Source organism: Akanthomyces muscarius (assembly GCF_028009165.1).
Source record: "Akanthomyces muscarius strain Ve6 chromosome Unknown contig_18, whole genome shotgun sequence".
In the NCBI taxonomy this organism is placed as follows: Eukaryota; Fungi; Ascomycota; class Sordariomycetes; order Hypocreales; family Cordycipitaceae; genus Akanthomyces; species Akanthomyces muscarius.
Window position 1 is genome coordinate 38579 of NW_026611618.1, and position 18612 is coordinate 57190.

General features: G+C 48.8%; 8 protein-coding genes across 10 annotated transcripts; 1 reads left to right on the forward strand and 7 right to left on the reverse strand.

Annotated features, from left to right (window-relative positions):
• Positions 1-68: 68 nt before the first annotated feature.
• Positions 69-1375, reverse strand: LMH87_008480 (uncharacterized protein; the record flags this gene model as incomplete). The annotated part of the gene is made up of 5 exons (XM_056201651.1): positions 69-82; positions 143-537; positions 631-829; positions 887-904; positions 955-1375. 5 exons carry the CDS (start codon positions 1373-1375, stop codon positions 69-71), a joined length of 1047 nt encoding a protein of 348 aa, XP_056056292.1.
• A 670-nt stretch (positions 1376-2045) lies between these two features.
• LMH87_008481 (uncharacterized protein) lies at positions 2046-3421 on the reverse strand (the record flags this gene model as incomplete). Its single annotated transcript, XM_056201652.1, has 4 exons — positions 2046-2287; positions 2344-2622; positions 2690-3275; positions 3335-3421. The coding sequence occupies 4 exons, from the start codon at positions 3419-3421 to the stop codon at positions 2046-2048; spliced, it is 1194 nt and encodes a 397-aa protein (XP_056056293.1).
• A 1513-nt stretch (positions 3422-4934) lies between these two features.
• On the reverse strand, positions 4935-6492 carry LMH87_008482 (uncharacterized protein; the record flags this gene model as incomplete). The annotated part of the gene is made up of 5 exons (XM_056201654.1): positions 4935-5098; positions 5153-5732; positions 5933-5984; positions 6046-6304; positions 6366-6492. 5 exons carry the CDS (start codon positions 6490-6492, stop codon positions 4935-4937), a joined length of 1182 nt encoding a protein of 393 aa, XP_056056294.1.
• A 2223-nt stretch (positions 6493-8715) lies between these two features.
• Positions 8716-9852, reverse strand: LMH87_008483 (uncharacterized protein; the record flags this gene model as incomplete). The annotated part of the gene is made up of 1 exon (XM_056201655.1): positions 8716-9852. The coding sequence occupies one exon, from the start codon at positions 9850-9852 to the stop codon at positions 8716-8718; it is 1137 nt and encodes a 378-aa protein (XP_056056295.1).
• Positions 9853-10754: 902 nt separating this feature from the next.
• Positions 10755-11984, forward strand: LMH87_008484 (uncharacterized protein; the record flags this gene model as incomplete). 3 transcript variants are annotated; one of them, XM_056201658.1, is made up of 7 exons in its annotated part: positions 10755-10817; positions 10870-11020; positions 11087-11164; positions 11233-11659; positions 11713-11745; positions 11798-11890; positions 11957-11984. In XM_056201658.1, the coding sequence occupies 7 exons, from the start codon at positions 10755-10757 to the stop codon at positions 11982-11984; spliced, it is 873 nt and encodes a 290-aa protein (XP_056056298.1). The 3 variants fall into 3 exon arrangements, with proteins under 3 accessions (XP_056056298.1, XP_056056297.1, XP_056056296.1); XM_056201657.1 differs by having other exon boundaries at positions 11233-11749; XM_056201656.1 differs by lacking the exon at positions 11713-11745 and having other exon boundaries at positions 11233-11700; positions 11798-11813.
• A 501-nt stretch (positions 11985-12485) lies between these two features.
• Positions 12486-14052, reverse strand: LMH87_008485 (uncharacterized protein; the record flags this gene model as incomplete). The annotated part of the gene is made up of 4 exons (XM_056201659.1): positions 12486-12594; positions 12648-12715; positions 13825-13867; positions 13946-14052. 4 exons carry the CDS (start codon positions 14050-14052, stop codon positions 12486-12488), a joined length of 327 nt encoding a protein of 108 aa, XP_056056299.1.
• Positions 14053-15688: 1636 nt separating this feature from the next.
• Positions 15689-16753, reverse strand: LMH87_008486 (uncharacterized protein; the record flags this gene model as incomplete). The annotated part of the gene is made up of 1 exon (XM_056201660.1): positions 15689-16753. The coding sequence occupies one exon, from the start codon at positions 16751-16753 to the stop codon at positions 15689-15691; it is 1065 nt and encodes a 354-aa protein (XP_056056300.1).
• A 1311-nt stretch (positions 16754-18064) lies between these two features.
• LMH87_008487 (uncharacterized protein) lies at positions 18065-18580 on the reverse strand (the record flags this gene model as incomplete). Its single annotated transcript, XM_056201661.1, has 4 exons — positions 18065-18092; positions 18180-18321; positions 18376-18447; positions 18496-18580. 4 exons carry the CDS (start codon positions 18578-18580, stop codon positions 18065-18067), a joined length of 327 nt encoding a protein of 108 aa, XP_056056301.1.
• Positions 18581-18612: the final 32 nt, after the last annotated feature.

The window sequence follows — 18612 nt, forward strand, 5'->3', positions numbered from 1 at the left end:
AATTGTCATATTATCATGCCCTGCAAATAAAATATATGATACTCCTAACCCGATGCCGGCGATGCGTTCTAGTCGACGTTATCTTCGCGCGCATTTGGCTTTTGCGCGTACCAATAGTAGTAATTGAAGTATCTGTGAATACCTGTAGTGTCCAGAGCTTGTCGCGCGAGCGCAAGTCGAACTTGCGCCTCTTCTTCCGAGAGCCCAAGGGCCTTGAAAGGTCTCCCCGCGAGCGTTGAAATGAAGTCTGTGACGGCTGTTTTCTGGTATAAGCCCACAAGTCGCAGGGTCTTGTCCTTGGCCCATGTTCCAATGGGGACCTTGACAACTTTGCAATGTATGTTTTCGAAGCCAGCGGAGAGGAGCACTGGCTCCAGCTCTGCTGGTAGTGAAGTGCTAAGTCCCAGTTTTTGGTAGGCTTCCCCGGCGATCTCATAAAGCACTTTGAAAGGGTCATCAGATTTCATGGTATCGTCATCGCAGTACGGGCGACCGAGCAGCTCCTGAAATTCAATCCAGCCCCCAGGACGAAGACTCCTTAAGTAGGTGTCAGAGACGACTCGATGGGGCCCATGGTGAGAGACCACCAGCAGAGAAAGTAAAAAGTCAATTTGCAGCTAGGTAACTTACTCATACGCATGCTGCATGACAAGTGGGACATCTTTCAGGATCATGGCCATGAACCGAAAATGTGCGAGGTCGACATTATCCAGCAGCCAGTCCTGTTCGCAGTCATCTACAATAAATTCAACATTTGGTGGAACCCAAAGCGGCTGGATCGGTGTCAGATCGATGCCCAGAATTGAAGCGCTGGGATAAGCGTCGCCAGCTATGATGCCAATATCAGCCTCACGTCGAGGTAATCACCTCCAAGGGCTATACTGACTTTCAATCGCCCATATCCCTATTTTCGGTCAGCTTCCCAAGCTCATTTGCCGCGAGCATGCGACGCACCTGTACCAGTTCCAATGTCAACAATCTTTTGTGGGTGCTCCCCAATTGGCGCAAAAAGCAACTTTCCTCCCGTCAGTTCCATGAGCATGACATGCTTCATGTCTTCTCGCGCCTGCTCTATGTCGTCGTTCGGTATTGGATACCTGCTGTTCTTAAATGATTGGTAGCGCCGACCTCGTTCATACGTGTGCGCGTACACGCTGGAGCTCACGCTGACTAGATCCGAATCGACGCTGTTGGCCACAAACTCATCATCGCTGATTTCTTCGCTGCCAGCCGGTTCAACAGGCGGCTCTTCAGACAACCAAGGCAACGACGGCGGATCCGACAGCGGCGCAGGGGGGTCTGCGCTCGCCTTATCGGGCTCTGGGGTTTTGGCTGGCGTCCGGTCCTTTGTTGACCCAAGGTCCAGGGAGGCCATTTCGCTGCTGGTCTACCGAAAACAAACGTTTCAAAAAAGGTCGATGGGCAGGAGGCTCAGCTCTCGTCAAGAAAGGACCCGAAGATCCCTCGCCCGTGCCACAGGCTGGCTCTCAGTTGCCAGTCCACTGTCTTGGTTTAGCGCACTGCGCCCGCAAAAATATTGTAAGGAAAAGGCCCCCGCAGAAGGAGGTGGACGATCCGCTAGCAGCACCAAGGACCCTGCTAGTCGGTCCAAGAAGAACCATAGCAAAACTGACGGCATGCAGCAGATATGTATGGGGTGAAGATAGGTTTCTGTCGTGCTCGATTAAACACTGGTGCTGTCTACAATAGCTAAGTAGGGCACAGCGGAGGCCAAGCGTTGCTTGCATGTGCCAACAAGGCGCCTTGCGTGCGGGCTTACCTGGCACGCTGGCTGGGGAGAGAGAAAAAACGACCAGTCACTCTGTCTTCCAATGGTCGGCGGGGTTCGTGTCCTCTTGGCGTCCGCACGACTGGCAATTTATTTGGTGGCGCTGCCAAAGGGCACAATGCGGTTCTTGTTACATGAACTCGTAAACTGTCAAGAATTTATGTACTCTAGAAAACCATTCTGCGATGAGGACTTGTCTTCTGGTCAACTTACTACGTGCGGGTATAGTTAGTAAGCGAATGCCTCTACATCCTTCTCACTTTCCATGCCCTCTCGTCGCCATCAGCATCTGTTTCACTGTATTGATATCGAGCGACTTTTCCGCCTCGCAGAGTGACTGTTCCACAGCATTGGCGCCTCTTTTCACCACTTCATCATCGAATGCATCCATTACGTCCGCCCGTAATAAGTTATTACCCGCATCAGCATGCAGCTGCAGGAGTGCATTGACATAATTATCCACATCCGTAATGGAGTGCTGAAATCCTTGGCCACGATCTATTTCAGGTTAAAAAGTGGCTGCACCATGCGCAGGACTGCATTCTATAACTTACAGATAAGCATTGGGTGAGCGGCGTCTCCAGCGAGTGCGACACGGCCACCATGATTGTCCCATTCAACTGGAATCCAATACTTCATCTCATTTACGCTGACGTATGAATTGTCCGGAGTCCAATCTATTGCTAGTTGAAACTCGTCACGCAACGGCGCTGTTTGAGTTCTGATGTAGTCCAGAGCTTCGCGCCCTCGTAGATCAACTGGCTCGCCACGCCATATTTTGACCCAAAAGGTTGCCCACGTGGATTTATCGCCGGGGTCCTTTGCAGAGAGAACTGCGCATGCGGTGGATGAGTGTTAGCTCGACTGTTCCTGCTGTGCCGAAAGACGATGTTCACGAACCGCCGATGCCGCCTACGGAGCTGGTCCCCATCATCAGTGCTGCCACTGGGTGTTTGTCGGCAATTGCTTTCGTTTTTTCGGCATCTTCATACTGGTTGATGCCAGTCGCAAATAAAAATCCGGAGCCTTGTGGTTGCGCCTTCTCCGCTCCGATGAGTATCTCCCTGACTTTGGATGAGGTGCCATCGGTTCCGAGAAGATAGTCGGCATCGATTGTTTCGCCGCCTTCAAAGTCGGCTCTGATGCCATTATCCGTCCGAGTTATATCCTTGAGAGACATATTCCATTGTATGTCAATACCTCCAGCAAGCAGCGCGCGCAGGCGTCTACGGCTAACACGTCTGGCGCCGGGCGTGGGACTGCTGAAGAGGAGCTCCCCTGTTACTCCATTATAGCACGGAAGAGTCTCTGTCTCTGCGTCAAACTGCAGATTTGGATTGCAGAGAGCATCGTTCAAGTTTCGGAGTATGTCCTTGGGCACCAAGCGCTGAAAGATGGGCATGGCCCAGTGCACGAGCATTGTCCATTCGCGGGGCCGCGCATCGATGGCCTCTTCCTTTTCAACAACAATTGCTTTAAAACCGTTCTGAGTCTGTTAACAGAGAACCCGAGGGATACATCATCTACTTGCATAGGCTGTCTCACCTGCTTTAATCCTTGTGCTGCAAGTAGCCCCGTCAGTCCCGCCCCAATTATTAGAACGATGGGTCTGTCTCTATTCGACGCGGCCATGGTGACGATGCGTCGAAGCACGATACAGAATCAAATGATACGGAGGGGAATGTAGTATCAAAATACAAGAGGAGCTTTGAAATGGGCACGCAGCGCGCTCGCTCGCCCCTTCTATAGCGGTGCGTCCCTTGGGAAGGGAGTTGTAGCGGTGGGTATGGAGCAGCTGCCAGCAGCATTATACCAATGAGCACCAAATGTACGCAGCAACGTGGCTAGGGTGGGGTGGCTAGGCCTAGGTCTCAAATGGAGACTTCTGAAAGTATTGCTTTTTAATCTGTATTTTCTCAATCATCACGCCACATCGTGGCCACTTTTCTGGCATAAGTGCCTTTGCTGACCATCCCGCTGCTCTCTACTAGTACTTAGTCAATAACGAGGTTGCCGGAGGCGGCATATCAAGACCAAGGCAACGCAATTGTTTCTAGTCTAACCTAAAGACCTCCTCACAAACTACAGCCTCCGGTTCCGATATTGAACATGTTTAAAAATTAGAATAAACTGCCCGAAGGCCCTGACCGGCGGAACTATTGGATTTTCCCGTCGAGCCGTGGAGTTCCGCTCTTCAAATTGTGGGACGAGGAACCAGGTAGGTGTCATTGGAGGGAATCAGTTGGCGGTCACAATTTGTATTTTGGGGGGTTGAGCTCCTATTGATTCCTTGCATCCGGTTCGCCTGTTTTACAAAGTCCAGCGCACGTTTGTCTTTTCCACACGATGGTGACCAGCTGGTGCGCAAACTGCCGAGCTTGAAGTGCCGAGCCTGTCCACATCTCAGCCCCACATCAACAATGGCGCCAAAGAACATAACTACACACCCGCGGAAAGGAGTTTGGCCCATAGTAGAGCTTAGCATGCTGCTAGAAGATGAGTACAGAATTAAAAATTTATGACCATCTTTGGTGGTTTCGCACATGGGCACCTGTCGAGTGTAGGTGGCATGCAGCAGGTATTCCGTTTTGTATCCACTGAAGCTGGCATTGTCGTGGCGGGCACAATTTAGTACGACAGCACGATGGTAAGCCTTAGCGTGGTCGCGACTATCATCAGCTCTCCATGTTGATACATGGAGCACACTCACTGGAGCGGAAAAAAAGCAAAACGAAGAGGTGAGTGATGACAAGCCTGCTGAAGCACTAGTTACTTGACGAAGGCGCTGGTATTTGCGAGCGCAAAAGTCGTGACAGTTGAAAGAGCACTGTGTAGATCCGTGTCTCATTACAAGGCCGATCAGGCAGGATCATCTGCAGCCGCGAAAGTTGCCCTGCGTCACCCTAGGGACCAAACCAAGTGCTACGAGTACTTTGACATGAATCGAATGGCCTTCAGATACCGGCCGGAGTGTAGAGCATTGTTGCATAGTCCACATCACGAGCAAGTTGTACAGAATAAAGTACATGCGCGGGCCACTCGACGGAGGCTCAACTACTGCGATGGAACGCGGCGACACTATCAGGTCTACAAAGTGGGGGAAAAGACTCCGACCGAGATACAATAAAAATTATCACAGTCCTAGCTATATCTTGGAAAGTCTCTTACTCGGCTCCCGTAGGTACTCGTGCTTGCGATCAGCCACGTACCCATCCACCAATTTCGTGTTGAGGTAGCGTGGGCTTGCATCAGACATCAGATCTGTCATGCCACAAAGCCTCATCGCAGTCTCGATTTCTTCACGCAGCACTGGACACCATGTTAGTCCGCCTGACAACTCGAAAGCATTTCATGTAAACTCACCATTCGTAACATGCACTACACCCTCCTCTCCATAGTTGACAGAGTACATAAATGGCCTGCCCAGGCCCACAGCAGACGCCCCGAGACAAATGGCTTTCACAACATCTGATCCTCGTCTGAACCCGCCGTCGACAAGAATAGTGAGTTTGTCGAACGCTTCTGGCAGATTTTTGTGTAGTTCGAGTAGTGATATAATTGCAGGCTGCGCCGTATCGGCCGCTCTGCCACCGTGGTTGCTCACTACAATTCCATTACAGCCATACCGAATCGCCATCTGCGCATCTTCCCATCTCTGAATACCTTTGACGATAATTGGAAGATCCGTGAATTTTTGGATCCAAGGTATATCCTGCCAGGATAATTGTGGATCAATAAATGCAGAGGACTGTCGCGCAAGACCGGCGCCTTTCTTGTCTGGTACTCCGAGTCCATCAATCGGGCCCTGATCAGCGCGTTCGTCTTCTTCGCGCTTCGATACAACGGGCAAGTCAACTGTCACAAAAATCGCTGTGATCTTGCCAGAATTTTGAAGCAATTGGAGTAATTGCTCTGTCTTCAGGCGATCTTTGTTCACGTAGAGCTGGAACCAAGCACGTTTGGTTGTTGCTTTCAGAATTTCTTCCCGGGGATAAGAAGCCGACGTCGAGATGCAATGGACAATGCCTGACGATGCGGCCCCTTTGGCAAAAGCCAACTCGCCCTCAGGGCCGGCCGCTCGAACGGTGCCGACTGCTGAGATGTAGACAGGCACGTCAAGTTTACAGCCAAACAAGGTTGTACCTGTATGAACATGCGCAACGTTTTGCATGACAGCGGGTCGAAACCATATCTTCTTCAGCATCTCAATGTTACCATCTCTTGTGATACAGTCGTTGGATGCACTGTTTACATACGCCCATGCCTTTTTGCTAAATGATCTCTTGGCCGAGGCTTCAAAGTCGTGAAGATTGATGATCCTAGACAAGGGCGCTTTGCTGTGGGCGGAGTCACAGGCAGAGCCTTCCGACGTGCCGTTTCCCCAAGCTGCAGGAGTTGACGACTCATCCAGCTTGCCGATATGCTGCTCACGATCCAACGTCTGAGAAATGAGTGATGGGGCGTGTACTGCATTATACTGTTTTGAAGCATCTTTTCCAGCGTATCGATAGATAACTAGTGGCGTCAGCAAGCGATTCTCCGTGGAGCCGGACAAGTTTCATTTTGCTGCACGTACTTTGAGCACCACCAGGATGGTTTGGCGCGAAGCTTGTCATGTCATAGACCTGACCATCGACCACGATCCAACAGCTGTCCGAGCTGCTGTGTCTGCGTAGCTCGGACACTAATATTTGCTTGGACATTTCCGCGTTTGAAATTTTCTAGAGTTAAGGATGCAATTATTTTGAAACTGCACTCGCGCCAGGTATTTGTTAGTCAAGGACGGTAGTATTTATTAGCAAAAGCTCGCCGTCAACTGGCCCGACAGCTCGCCGCAATGCGGGGCAACGACCCCCGCATTGCGAGCGCTAGCCACCGCCGAAGCCGGCATCTCGGGAAATTTCAACCCCGCGATGCCCGAGCGTAGAAGATTGATCAGGGAAACAGCTGTTCTGGAAGGGAAAGCTGGCTCTGTTTGTGGTATTACTCTGCAGATTTCCATTCATTATCTTTGCCTACATTGAGAGGTCTTCGTCCCTATTTATTAAGCCTGAGTGCTCGCTCACCGTCGTTCCAAAACTCGCAATGACTGAGTCTGGCGTTGTCGCATTCCGCTATCAGATTATCACCCGGGTTAACAGCGAGCTGTTTGGGACAGCGGCCATTAAGCCTATCGCTGGCTCTATATTCCGGCCATTCCGGCGAGCCCTTGAATCGGAACTTGTTAGGATCGCCGGATGCTACGAAGCTTGCCATATATGCGTGATAGACGCGCGCAACTTCTGGAAACGGAACATTTGACTCATTCCATATGTAAGCTGCGTCCGAAGCATGCGGAATACCCCTCCAGCCATGTGCCTCAAGAGGATGGTCAGGTGTATTGAAGCGCAGCCGCCACGTAGGAATTCCCTTGTTCGAGGTCCTAGACGCCGTCTCTCGACTTGGGCAGATGTATGCCATATCTGACCATGATCCGGACACTCGATTATACTGAGTGCTATTTGGCGACTGGGCCCATGTCGAGTCGGGGTGTGCCACTGGGTCTGGATATAATTCATTGAGTATCGCGAGATCTGTGACATTGAGGCAAGGACTCAGGTTTTGCCAAAACCGAATGAAATCATCATTTGTCTCAAGATGACCAGGGGTGTAGTATTTTCCTTCGTCGGTGGTGTACGTTGTAATGATGGGTAAGTGGTGGAAGTCACCGTCTCGGTAGCATCGAGAGCCGGGCCGTTCTAGGCGTGGCCCGCCTAAGACTGGCTGCCAAGGCCAATTCAAATTGCTTTCGGATTCTGCATAAATCTTGGAGCTGAGTTGTTCTATTTTATCAATCGGCGCGTCGCGCAAGCAATTTATCTGCTTTTCGTCGATATCGTCGATATTGCAGCCAGCATAATGCATCAGCTCTCGAAAATCGCTTTCGTATCGAGGGTAGGTGATATCCGGAAATGCCCTCGCAGTGATTGCACCAGACTGCAACAACGCGCGCGCAAATAAAGGCGTACCTTCATCATTCCCATAGTTGTGAAAATACTCGAATGCCGCGGAGTGTGAACCTGCAGAAAGGCCCCCAAGTGTGATCTGGTCTGGGTCGCCACCGAAGGAGTGCAGATGGGTCTGAAGAAATTGCAAAAAGAAGTGTTGGTCTCTCAAGCCAAGATTCAGCAAGCTGAGCCTCTCAAAAAGCTTACTTGGTAAAAATCCTAGAGAGTTCAAGCGGTAATTAAATGTTACTACCATCACTGGCTGTTCCGACGACGCTACAAATGAGCCGCCATCCATCGACCGACCCGAGTACAGCGAAAAAGCGCCGCCATGAATCCAGACCAGAGTCGGAAGTTTCTGAGACATTGGTACGCCTGCTGGTCGATAAACATTGAAGTTGAGGCAAGCCTCCGACTGTTCATGTCCATTTTCATAGCTTTTATCCTGAGTACAGACTGGCCCGAAGCTATCTGCCTCTCTAATTTCATCGAATCGCTCAGGCGGCTGCTCCAGTGGCTTGAATCGTCGTTCACCCACTGGCTGAAGAGCATGTCGCTGCCGGCCTGGTGAATAAAACATGGGTCGGCAATTAGCTCGTAGCATACTAACCGGTTGACGCGGGGTAAAGCCCCGTTTTATTGCTAGTTACCCATGACGGAATTGCGCAAAGTGTCAGCTGGAGGGAGTCTTGACAAATACAGAATATGCGGAAATCGGGTGGTTGGATTGGAAATAAGCTGTTGCTCGATTCTAGCCCCGTGCTTCAAGCTTTCGCTGAAAATGTTCGCTGCATATCGCGGCGGCTGCCAGACTGGAAGGTTTCAAACGCTCCCACGGATCTTGAAGAGATACTAATGTATATTCGACGCTGCAGTATTAGATAACATTCTATCAATAATTGCAAGTATATTTTAATTTCTACCTGTATATGTGGCAGATTATTCGTTGCCGACACCACTTGGCAGGCCAAACTTGGACAAATCGTCGGTACTCTTTCCATCAATTGCAAGCTCGGCTAGATTTCTTCCAATCGCCGGCGCAAATTTGAACGCATGCGCTGCTCCAAGCCCGACAATAACATTAGGATGCTTGTCAAGAGCGCTCAGAATGAACTGTCTATCTGGTGTAATGGTATATTGGCAAGTCACTGTGCGCAGAGGCTCCCGGGCCTCATCAGGGATAAATCCTCCGAGAAAGGAGCACAAGTCATGGAGTAGCTTCGCGGAGTGAACGAACGTTCGCTTCTGAGGCGTCATCAGGTTCATGGCGCCGTCCTGGCCGACTTTGAAAGTAGGCTCGCCATACACGGGGAATCCGTAGAAGCAGGGATCTGCATGCCATATCCAAACCGGAAACCGACTGGACTCGAAGGTAGACACGTCAGCGGGCTTGAAATATGTGACCTGCTCTTGCGAGATCTGGAGCGGGATCTCGACTCCCAGAGGGGCGATCAGCTCGTTGGTCCATGCATCAGTGGCAAGGATGATCTTCTTGGCAGAAAACGTGCCGCTTGGGGTCTCGATAGTCACACTTCCTTCCTGTGGTTTAATAGATGTGACTGGTGTAAGCTCTTTGAGCTGCGCTCCATGTGCGCGGGCCATGTGTTGCATGGCCATAACAGCCTTGGCTGCATGGACTATACCGGAGTCGGGAGTGTAGACCACCTTGACAGTATTGGCGATGCTATACTGGGGCCATCTCTTACTCACTTCGTCCGAGGAAAGCAGCTCATACGGAATGTCGTTTTGGTCCAAACTCGTGGAAAACGACTCTGCAGAAAGAGGGCCACCCTCAGGCAAAAACACCAGGCCACCCGTAATGTTTGTCAATTTCTGTCCTGCAGCTTCCTCCAGGACAGCCCAGTCTTTGTATGCAGATTTTGCCAGAGCGACATATTGCGGTGCCTCGTATGATGTCCTAATAATGCGTGAAGTATCGTGCGAAGCGCCGCGAACGTGGCCGAGCTCAAACTGTTCAAAGCCAATCACTCTGGCACCTTTCCGGGCGGCATGGTAAGCAGCAGCGCTTCCCAACGCGCCAAGCCCGACGACGGCAACATCGTACTCGGTAGCCATTGCAGATACTTGTAGATGTCAAATAACAATCAGAGGAAGAGTCTCGTGGGAGTTGCTGCCAACCAGTGCCTGTAGCCCAACCATCCGGGGGTGCAGTCTTTTAAGTTGGGATCACTTTGAGACGGTAGGGCGTGTCCCCATCATCACCCCGCACATTCAACTATCGCCAGCCATCTCGAGTCTCCGATAACGCAGCCTAGGTCAGGTGCACCATCATGGCTGGTATTGGGCGCTGTGTTTGCCTCCTGATTGTCGATGCCGAGACTGCCCCGGATTCTAGACCAGCCCAAGCCACTAGCACTCCCACCATCTTGCTACAAACGCTGGGGAGTCGTGACATTTGTGATGTTGGGTGCCGATCGGGTCCTATCGTCAGGTCCAAAAATGCCGATCGCCTCTGCGTAGAGAGGCAGTGGTGCAGAATGAAGGGTTGGGGTTTTTGGAAAGCACTTGTTATGCTTGAGGGGGAAGCGCCTGCATTTGGCAGAGCGCAGCAATTGTGGTAGTGGACATGAATGACTGCCGGGTTCGCTCTGGTCCGTTAAAAACGGCGTCTAAATATACCAGCTTAGGTGATAATTCAAGACCAAAATCACTACCAAGAGTACATGTAGTTGATCTAACTGCTGCGTAAAATAATTCGCCTTTATTGGCCATTTCGAAAAGTTTCAGAAATTCCATTGCATGCGTGTGCTCTGAACTGTTCTAAATCAATCTCATCACACGGTTGGCGGATCGGAGCGACTGAGCTAAAATTGGGCGACCGATGCCGTTCGGCAATTCAGGTGCGTTCAGGCGATCATTTCTAGTACAAAAGAGTCGCGCCGTTCCTCCCGACCACAGTTGTTGCGCCTGTCGCGCCATCTCACCAAGAAAAATCACATTCACGCATATATGGCAGTATGGTAGCGACAGATTATCAAGACATCGCGGTGGAGGTTTCTGGACAGATCGGAATCGTAAAGGTCGGGTTCCAGCTCGTGCGAAGTGCTGAGGCGTGGCTACTGACTGTAGCAGTTCAATCGGCCGGACTTCTTGAACGCTTTCGGCGGCCGACTACTCCCAGAAACGATAAATGCCTTTCGTGAGCTAAACGAGGATCCGGACACGGTATTTACCGTTTTGACTGGGGAGGGCAGATTTTTTTCTGCAGGCTGGGATATGAGAAGTGAGGCGCTGTCCACATCAAATGCTAACCAGCGAAACGGCCGCTTACAGTGTTCACTTTGACCAGATGACAACAGTTTTCCATTTGGTCCTTTCAAAACAGATGCAGATGCCAAGATCGCGCACTCAAATCACCTGTTTCCATGTATGACAGGCAATCGTCCCTCCTGCATGGTCATATACGCGGTCAGTCGGTACTGAAATTCATCGCAGGCCTCGAATTAGTTCGCACAATCATCGACCATAGCAAGATTTTCGTCTTAGCTTTCAACGGCCCTGCGGTGGGCGGCGGTGCAGCCTGGTTCCTCGGACTGGCAGACACGATTCTAGCAGCAGACTCCTGTCACCTACAGGCGCCTTTCTCTTCGCTTGCGCTCGTGCCCGAGAACGGCTCCATCCGCACGCTATCACACAGCCTTGGCATCCATCGTGCCAATGACATTCTCATTTACGGCAAAAGAGTCACAGCTCAGCAGCTGCACACCTGGGGCACAGTCAGCGAGTTATTTCCAACAACGGGTTTCCTTTCGCATGTCAAACTTTTTTTGGAAAAGCAGCTGGACGACAACGACGCTAAGAGCATGATGGTTGCCAAGAAACTACAGGCAACGGCGCTGCGCAACGAGAGGCTGCTAGCTGCGTACGACGCTATGGATGCGTTAAACGAAAGACTCGTTGAAGGTGCGCCACCAGCGAGATTTATAAAGAAAATTCAAGAACTTCAGGGCATGTACGAATTGGGGCGGTTTTTTTTTGGCATATACTGACTAGAAAATAGAGAAGAAAGAGAAACAGTCGAAGCTCTGAAAGAAGATTCTTCCCTCGACTGGGCACGCGTTGACGAGCCTCGTAGTTCAGTTACAGAGTTACAGTACACCTCCGTGAATACATTATTTCCCGTGAGAAGAAGTTTCGTCGTTTTGCCAGATTTTTCCAGGTGCCTCACTAAAAAATGGAGAAGATAGAGAAGATGGGCTAAAGAAAGAAATTACGAAATAAAGTAAGATAAGGGGAATAATAGATATAGAGGATAACAGTAGAAATAACAAAAAGACGAAAGCTATACTAAGCTGCTATTTTTAGTTAAGCGGCGTGTTTTTGTCCCCGTGGCAAGCACTGTGAGCGTACTTCATCATACTGTATTCACGACCGAGCATCGAGCTAATTTATGAAGAGAAGTTGTATAACACTACTGAATTGTCGCTTTAGCCTCGCCCGAGAACATCATTTGTATTATGCTGCCGGTAGACAGAGCTAGAGCTACCGAGCGAGCTCACCCCTCATCATCTGCCTACGGTCTACAAGGGTTGAAAAAGAAACAGCAAAACAATATGGTGCTTTTGCTCCAACAAACTGCAGTCCATGCATAGCACCGCCTCAAAGCCGCGCAGTTGCGTTGGTTCAGCACAGGTAGCTGTCTAAAACTGCCATTGACTTCGTAGAGATCCACGTTGGGGTTTAAGATATCATTTTCCAACAGACGGAGATTCTGGCCCAGATGAGTTTTCATCGGCAGCCCTGAACATGCGACCTGGGGGCGCTATGATGAGCGTGAAAACAGCAACTAGAACGAGACTGTCTGAATGTTAGCAGATAGAAATGCCCGCGATGGTTATTACAGGACTCACACTCCTTCCAGGCTAATGAAAAGCCTTTGATTGGTGATGATAGTGGAGTTTCGGTATCCTTGGCTTAACTCGTATTATCGATAGTAGCATCGGCTAAGAATGCAAAGGATAGCGAGAGCTAAGAATCCGAAATATATCTGTAGCTTTGAAGATATTAGACACGTAGAGCTGCTTTTAAAATATCGAACCATATAGTGTACAAAGCAAATGCAAAATCCGAAGAGGAAAATAACTTGTGTAGCTAAACCGGCTAAAGCCACTTTGACCCTGGTTTTACTCGCCCCGTAGCTAACGTCGGGCACCCACTTGGGAGCCAACCCACCTAGGAGCCACCTTTTTACACCAAAAAAGGGCTTTTTACAGGGATTATATATCTTTACTAAAACTAGTGATAGAACTATAAAAAATATGATAAAATCCTTTATAGTATTTTTAGCTTCGTTTGAAATTTTCTAGCTTATAATTAAATCTAAATATATTTAAATAATTAGTTAAAGTTAGCAAATATTAATTACTAGTAATTTACTAGTTAAACTTTACTAATTTCTATCTAATTAAAGAAAATACTTTTAAGAATATAAAAAATATAAATAATTTTCCTATAAATAGATTATACTTATTTTTAAGTTAGAAATATAAAATACTTAATAGATAAACTTTTATTTAAGAAAAATACTAAAAAAGACCTCTCTTTTTAAGTTCTTAGATTAAAACTTATATATTATAAAAGGGTTTATAACTAATATAAAGTAACTTATTAATACTAGTTATAAAATTAAATCTATTTTTAGAAAATTTATAAGTATTTTAGTTAAAGAGTTATTTAGTATTTTAAAATGTTAAAGAAGTACTAGTATTCTTCTACTAAATCTTAACATTTTTCTACTACCTACTTTAGGAATATCTAGAATTAGAGGAAAGTTTATTAGAAAGAAAACAAAAAGTCTTATAGATAGAATTTATAATTTTTAAATTAATAGAATTTATTAAGTAATATTAGGCTCTAGTAGTGTGACTTTATTAGTAGTTAAAAAGGTAGTGTTTTGGTGTAAAAGTGTGGCCCCTAAGTGGGTTAGCTCCCAAGTGGGTGCCCGACGTTAACGGTCGGCATGGCACCGCTACTTGCCTGTAGGGCAATGCAGATAATGTTGGCGGTAATGAAAATCCAGTAAAATACCACTAGCTTGATGATAGAAAGCTTAGGGGCTAGTTGCTCTATCCTACTGTCTGTGAGCCAATATGAAGAGTATAACGGTCGTAGGAGACACTCGATTTAGTACGGAGCGGGGCTTGCGTACGTTACTGATAGAGTGATGTAGATTGCCGCTGAGAAGAATACTGGTCCTCTAGTAAAAGAAATGACCTGAATTAGTAACCCTGGAAAGCCGAACGGGTTCTTCCACATTAGGATGCGGCTAATATAACCGATTATCTTAGCTCCATATCCTATTATTATGAAATTCAGGAACCACAGTGTCCGCCAGCGTATTCTAAGGAACAGGTGTATATTCTAAGTAGTTGTGAACATGATCAGTATGATAATATTAGCCGGTAATGAGGGTCTGTATTTGTATGTGCTCTATTTGATAGGACACGTTTCGAGAGTGCAGTTCGCGGCCGGCCCAAAAATGTCCTTATCGGGCGGCCGTGTGGTCAAAAGCTGTGACTCTGCCATCATGTCGAACCTGCTCCTTATGAGTGCAACTGACGAGCAGGTCGAGATGCCGATTTACTCGTGTATGTTGCTTGGTTCAGCATGAGATAAAACGTTCAGACTCTACCGCTCAATTTGAAACAGCAAGAAGCGGCGCGACAGGCTTTTGTTGTATATGTATTTAATACGTGAAGGATCTTAGTTACCCCACCCAAAGGTGTGGTCGGCGTCAGAGGCAAGCCGTCTTAATAATAATAAACCCGAGCCTTGAATTTAGGCCATCCAAAACAGACCGATCTAAAGCATCGAGCCAGATTCAGAAACGCAGCCTAGCTAGGATCAATAGCGGCACGCGTCATCGCCGGAGAACGAAAGACAAGCGCATGTTTTTATCGCAACGGCTGGATGCGAGGTTGGCCACGACTAGAGCTGATGTAGCGTGCTCGACGCGGCATGGTGGCGCAATTTGTCTATCATCGCCACGTAACCTCATTGCCAGCCAGTTCTAGAGCCACTGTTTAGATAGTACTAAAGCGAGAGAGTTCTAGGCCTGCAGCACAATCATTATCGATACCAATTATAGAATGACTGTTGCACATGGGCCTCGCCATCTTTAACAATCCAAAAACTTTGGTCACTGTCTGTGATGTGCCAGAAGCCCGCGTGGGGTAGTCAGTACTTACGATCACGCGACAACCCAAATGTTGCAGTCTTGATCGGCAGCCGGCATGTCCCCCGCACTAGTTAAGGTAGTTCCTTAGCTGTAACTAGAAGCTCACAGCGCTGTCATGGAGGCTAGAGAGCTGAACTTCGAATACGCACCATCATTCCTGAATACGAAAAAGATACAAATAAATCAACTCAAGATGCCCTCTACTTCCACCGTCGCAAAAGAGAAATACCAGGCGATGCTTGAGCAGGCCAAAATCAACAACGCGCATCGTAAATGCACAACGGGCGTGGCTCCCCTCGGGCAAGCTAACGCCATGCACCTAGATCGGACGAACCGGATGGTGACGACTCGTCACCCATCGACGGGCGGCTGTGAGGTTACAAACTCCATTTCTCGTCGCACAAGCCATAGTAGCACCAATGTACCGACTGGTCGTTTCCGTGCTTTTATCAAGAATTTAATTTCTCCGCCAGCTTACTGAGCGGGACCGGCAGGCCGAATTCACTGACGACGACTACACTGAGCGCATAACTTGGATACTCGTAAATTTTAGCTTAATTGAGATTGGTATCTCCCACCGTTATAGTAAATCATTTCTTTAAAATTGCTCGCTCACATTGAATTACTGTATTCAACTTGCGTTGACCGGACGCTCCCTGAAATTTGTTTTCCGTTTCTCTCGCATCTTTCTCTCGCATCCCAATCCAAGATCTCCTAAAATAGCGGGAACGAAGCGATGTCGTCGTAATTAACATTATGCTCCTTGCATTCGATGCGATCGGTGCATGTACCGAAAATGGTGTCCCACACGCGAGACTGCTTGCCATAGTTATGACTGCTCTTCCAGCCAGTCCGATGATGTAGATCGTGATCCTCAAGTGCCAGTTCCATGCCAAGTTCGCTGAGCAGGCCTGAAATGGGCGAGGCGGCGTATAAGTGAATACGCAGACCAGAGTGACCAAGGAGCTCGGTGAACCACACATACATGTGGCACATCCAGAAAGAGTAAAAGTCGAGCTCTAAACCGATAAGTTTCATTGTAAAGAAGGCCAGGAAGGGAATGACAGCAATGTCGAAAATCTCCTGTTCGGTATCGGCGAAGATGGTCAGGAGAGCGTTAGGGTGTTTGGTGAGGTGGTGGGTACGGTGGAACCTCCACAGGAAGGGGATGTCGTGCATCAGACGGTGGTACCAGTAAAACCAGAAATCGGTAACGATGGGATAAAGGGCAGCCTGTAGAGGCAGCAGGTACAGGTTCAGGGAGTTCGGGGCAAGGTTGCTGCGATAGGCAAGGAGGATCAAGACGGCCGGGCGGAACGTGATGGCGGCCAGCAGCGAGTCCGCCACCTTCTTCACCGTGGCGTCGGGCACATCGTCGCGGCTGTGCTTGTCGCCGTCGAGGTAGCCGTGGCGGTGGCCAAGACGCCGGAGCATCCGAAGCTCATGAATGCCGAATGCGGAAATAGCGACGCCGTAGTAGGCGTACGCAACGGCGACATGCATGTTCCACCCTGTGAGATTGTGCAGGACTTGGTGGCCGATGAGCGGCAGCGCGCCCCAGAATATAATAAAGGCGTTCATCTGCCAGTTAGGAAGATATGGTACGGGTTCGCTCTTTTGGTGCACGGGTATAGGAACATTGAGATCTGACTGGTGAATGTCGAGGATGCCAAAGAAGTGGTGCGCCATGGTCCAGCCATCTTTATTAGAATCCAGTCGCCACGTTGACTTGATGGAGTCCTTGGGATTTCGCTGCATCGTTGTAGTTGTCGTCGCCATTTTGACGTAATTTTTGGCACAATATAAACAGCCCAAAGTCAAATCTGCTCTGCGCCGACATGGGGGGTCATCGAGACTTATAAGGTCAAGACACCGTGCCCAGTTATGGCGGAGAACAGGGTGACGAGGCCCGGTTTCGTACTCTATATACGATGCAAGGTTCTCTGTTCTTCCTTGCCCTCTCCCCCTCTATACTAAGTAGGCATCCAGAGACCTTGCGACATCATTAGCCCATTATTGCTAGGCTGGATCCCGGATCCGTCGTGGGCGAGCGGCAAGCAACGGGGCAACAGCAATGCTGCTAACCAGTTAACATGTGATGTGGACTCGGCGTTTCCCCGCCTTCTGCAACATGACCAGGGGTCCGTGAGCCTTCAGCCCAACAAAAACCTTGACAAGGTTTATTGCACGGGAATGTCACGCAGCGTGGCCTCTACTCAGTAGAATCCTCACACGAGGGGGTGTCGTCGCGTCGTCGGTTTACACTCGGCCGCCTGACTCGATTGCTCTGCAACGAATGTCGGCGGCATGTAAGAGACGATTTTCGAGCTTTTAATTGCACAATGGTACAGTAATATTTATCTTTCAAGTGCCGTCCGAAATTGTTCGAAAATGCTGCGATTTCAGCGCAGCTTCCAGGCGGCTCAGACAGTGTACTCCCGCAGAGCACTTACGCTGGTCGGACGGCAAAGGGTTTGCGTGTAAGGGTGCGGATACGTTTTTTTTTCATGTGATTGTGGACTATATTTCGGGAGATCTATGCGACTTCATCAGTGTTCAGTCAGAGGGAACCTGCCGGATATATCGCATAATCAGGGGCCGTACCGTATCCGTTCGCTTTGTGTTTATCAGAGCATCATCACCTGACGGTGGCTCTCCACCTAAAATGATTTGCCCCTTGATTCATTGGAAGATTTTGGCGATGCGCCGGTAGGTGCGGAAGGTATTGGTCTGATGCCCCAAGTACTCGAGCGCGCCAGGGCTCGCGATACCCGCAAAACGGGCCGAGCGGAAGCGTATGAGCCTCCGGCTCCGTTCAAACTGTGCGTCATACATACGGCGCATATGTCAAAATTGGATCAAATTCGGTATCGGATCAACTTCGGAAATGCGGCATCTTTGCTTTTACGCTGAACGTAGAAGAGCGTCTGTCCCAAGATATGTAAAGAAGCAGCATGTGAAGATGACTAGTGACGTGTAAGCTTGCGTAAGTAGGCATCACCCAAGTCTCGCACAAACCTCTATACAAGCTCACTTCCGAACAACTATGATAATATTGTGGAAAAAAATATTTGACTATTCCTATAGCGGTCATGTTGAAGATAAGACATAATTGCAACTAAAGAAAAAAAGCGTAATAAACTTAAATGAATACCGTGTTCGAAGGAACTCTCTTAACGTGTTCGTTGTGAGTAAGCTAATTTACCTATTGGCTATAAATGTGAATATATCGAGACTTGAGGAAGCTTCAGTTAAACACAGAACTTTGACGAGGACTAAACTCATGCAGTAGAGATTCCCGCGGCCATCGCAGTCTGCAAAGAACAGATTGCTATACGATGTACCGTCTGGAGAGTAACATATCAGAAAGGTCCTGCACGAGAACAGCGAGTATCAGCCACAGTTTTCAGCACAGGAGAACCCGTCATAGTCCGATTGAGTCCATTCGTAATAAATGAAGACCCCCATGGTGACTAAATTATGTAAATATCCGTCGGATGATGAGCTGTGAGCGAAGTTACCTGGAGCCGAAATGAACGCCAGATTCGGCGTTCTCTCGAAAGAGAGCGAGGTTATGCTAGCTGGCGCTGTAGATAGAGGGTCCATATTGGATGTAAATACTGGGTGATCGAGAAGAG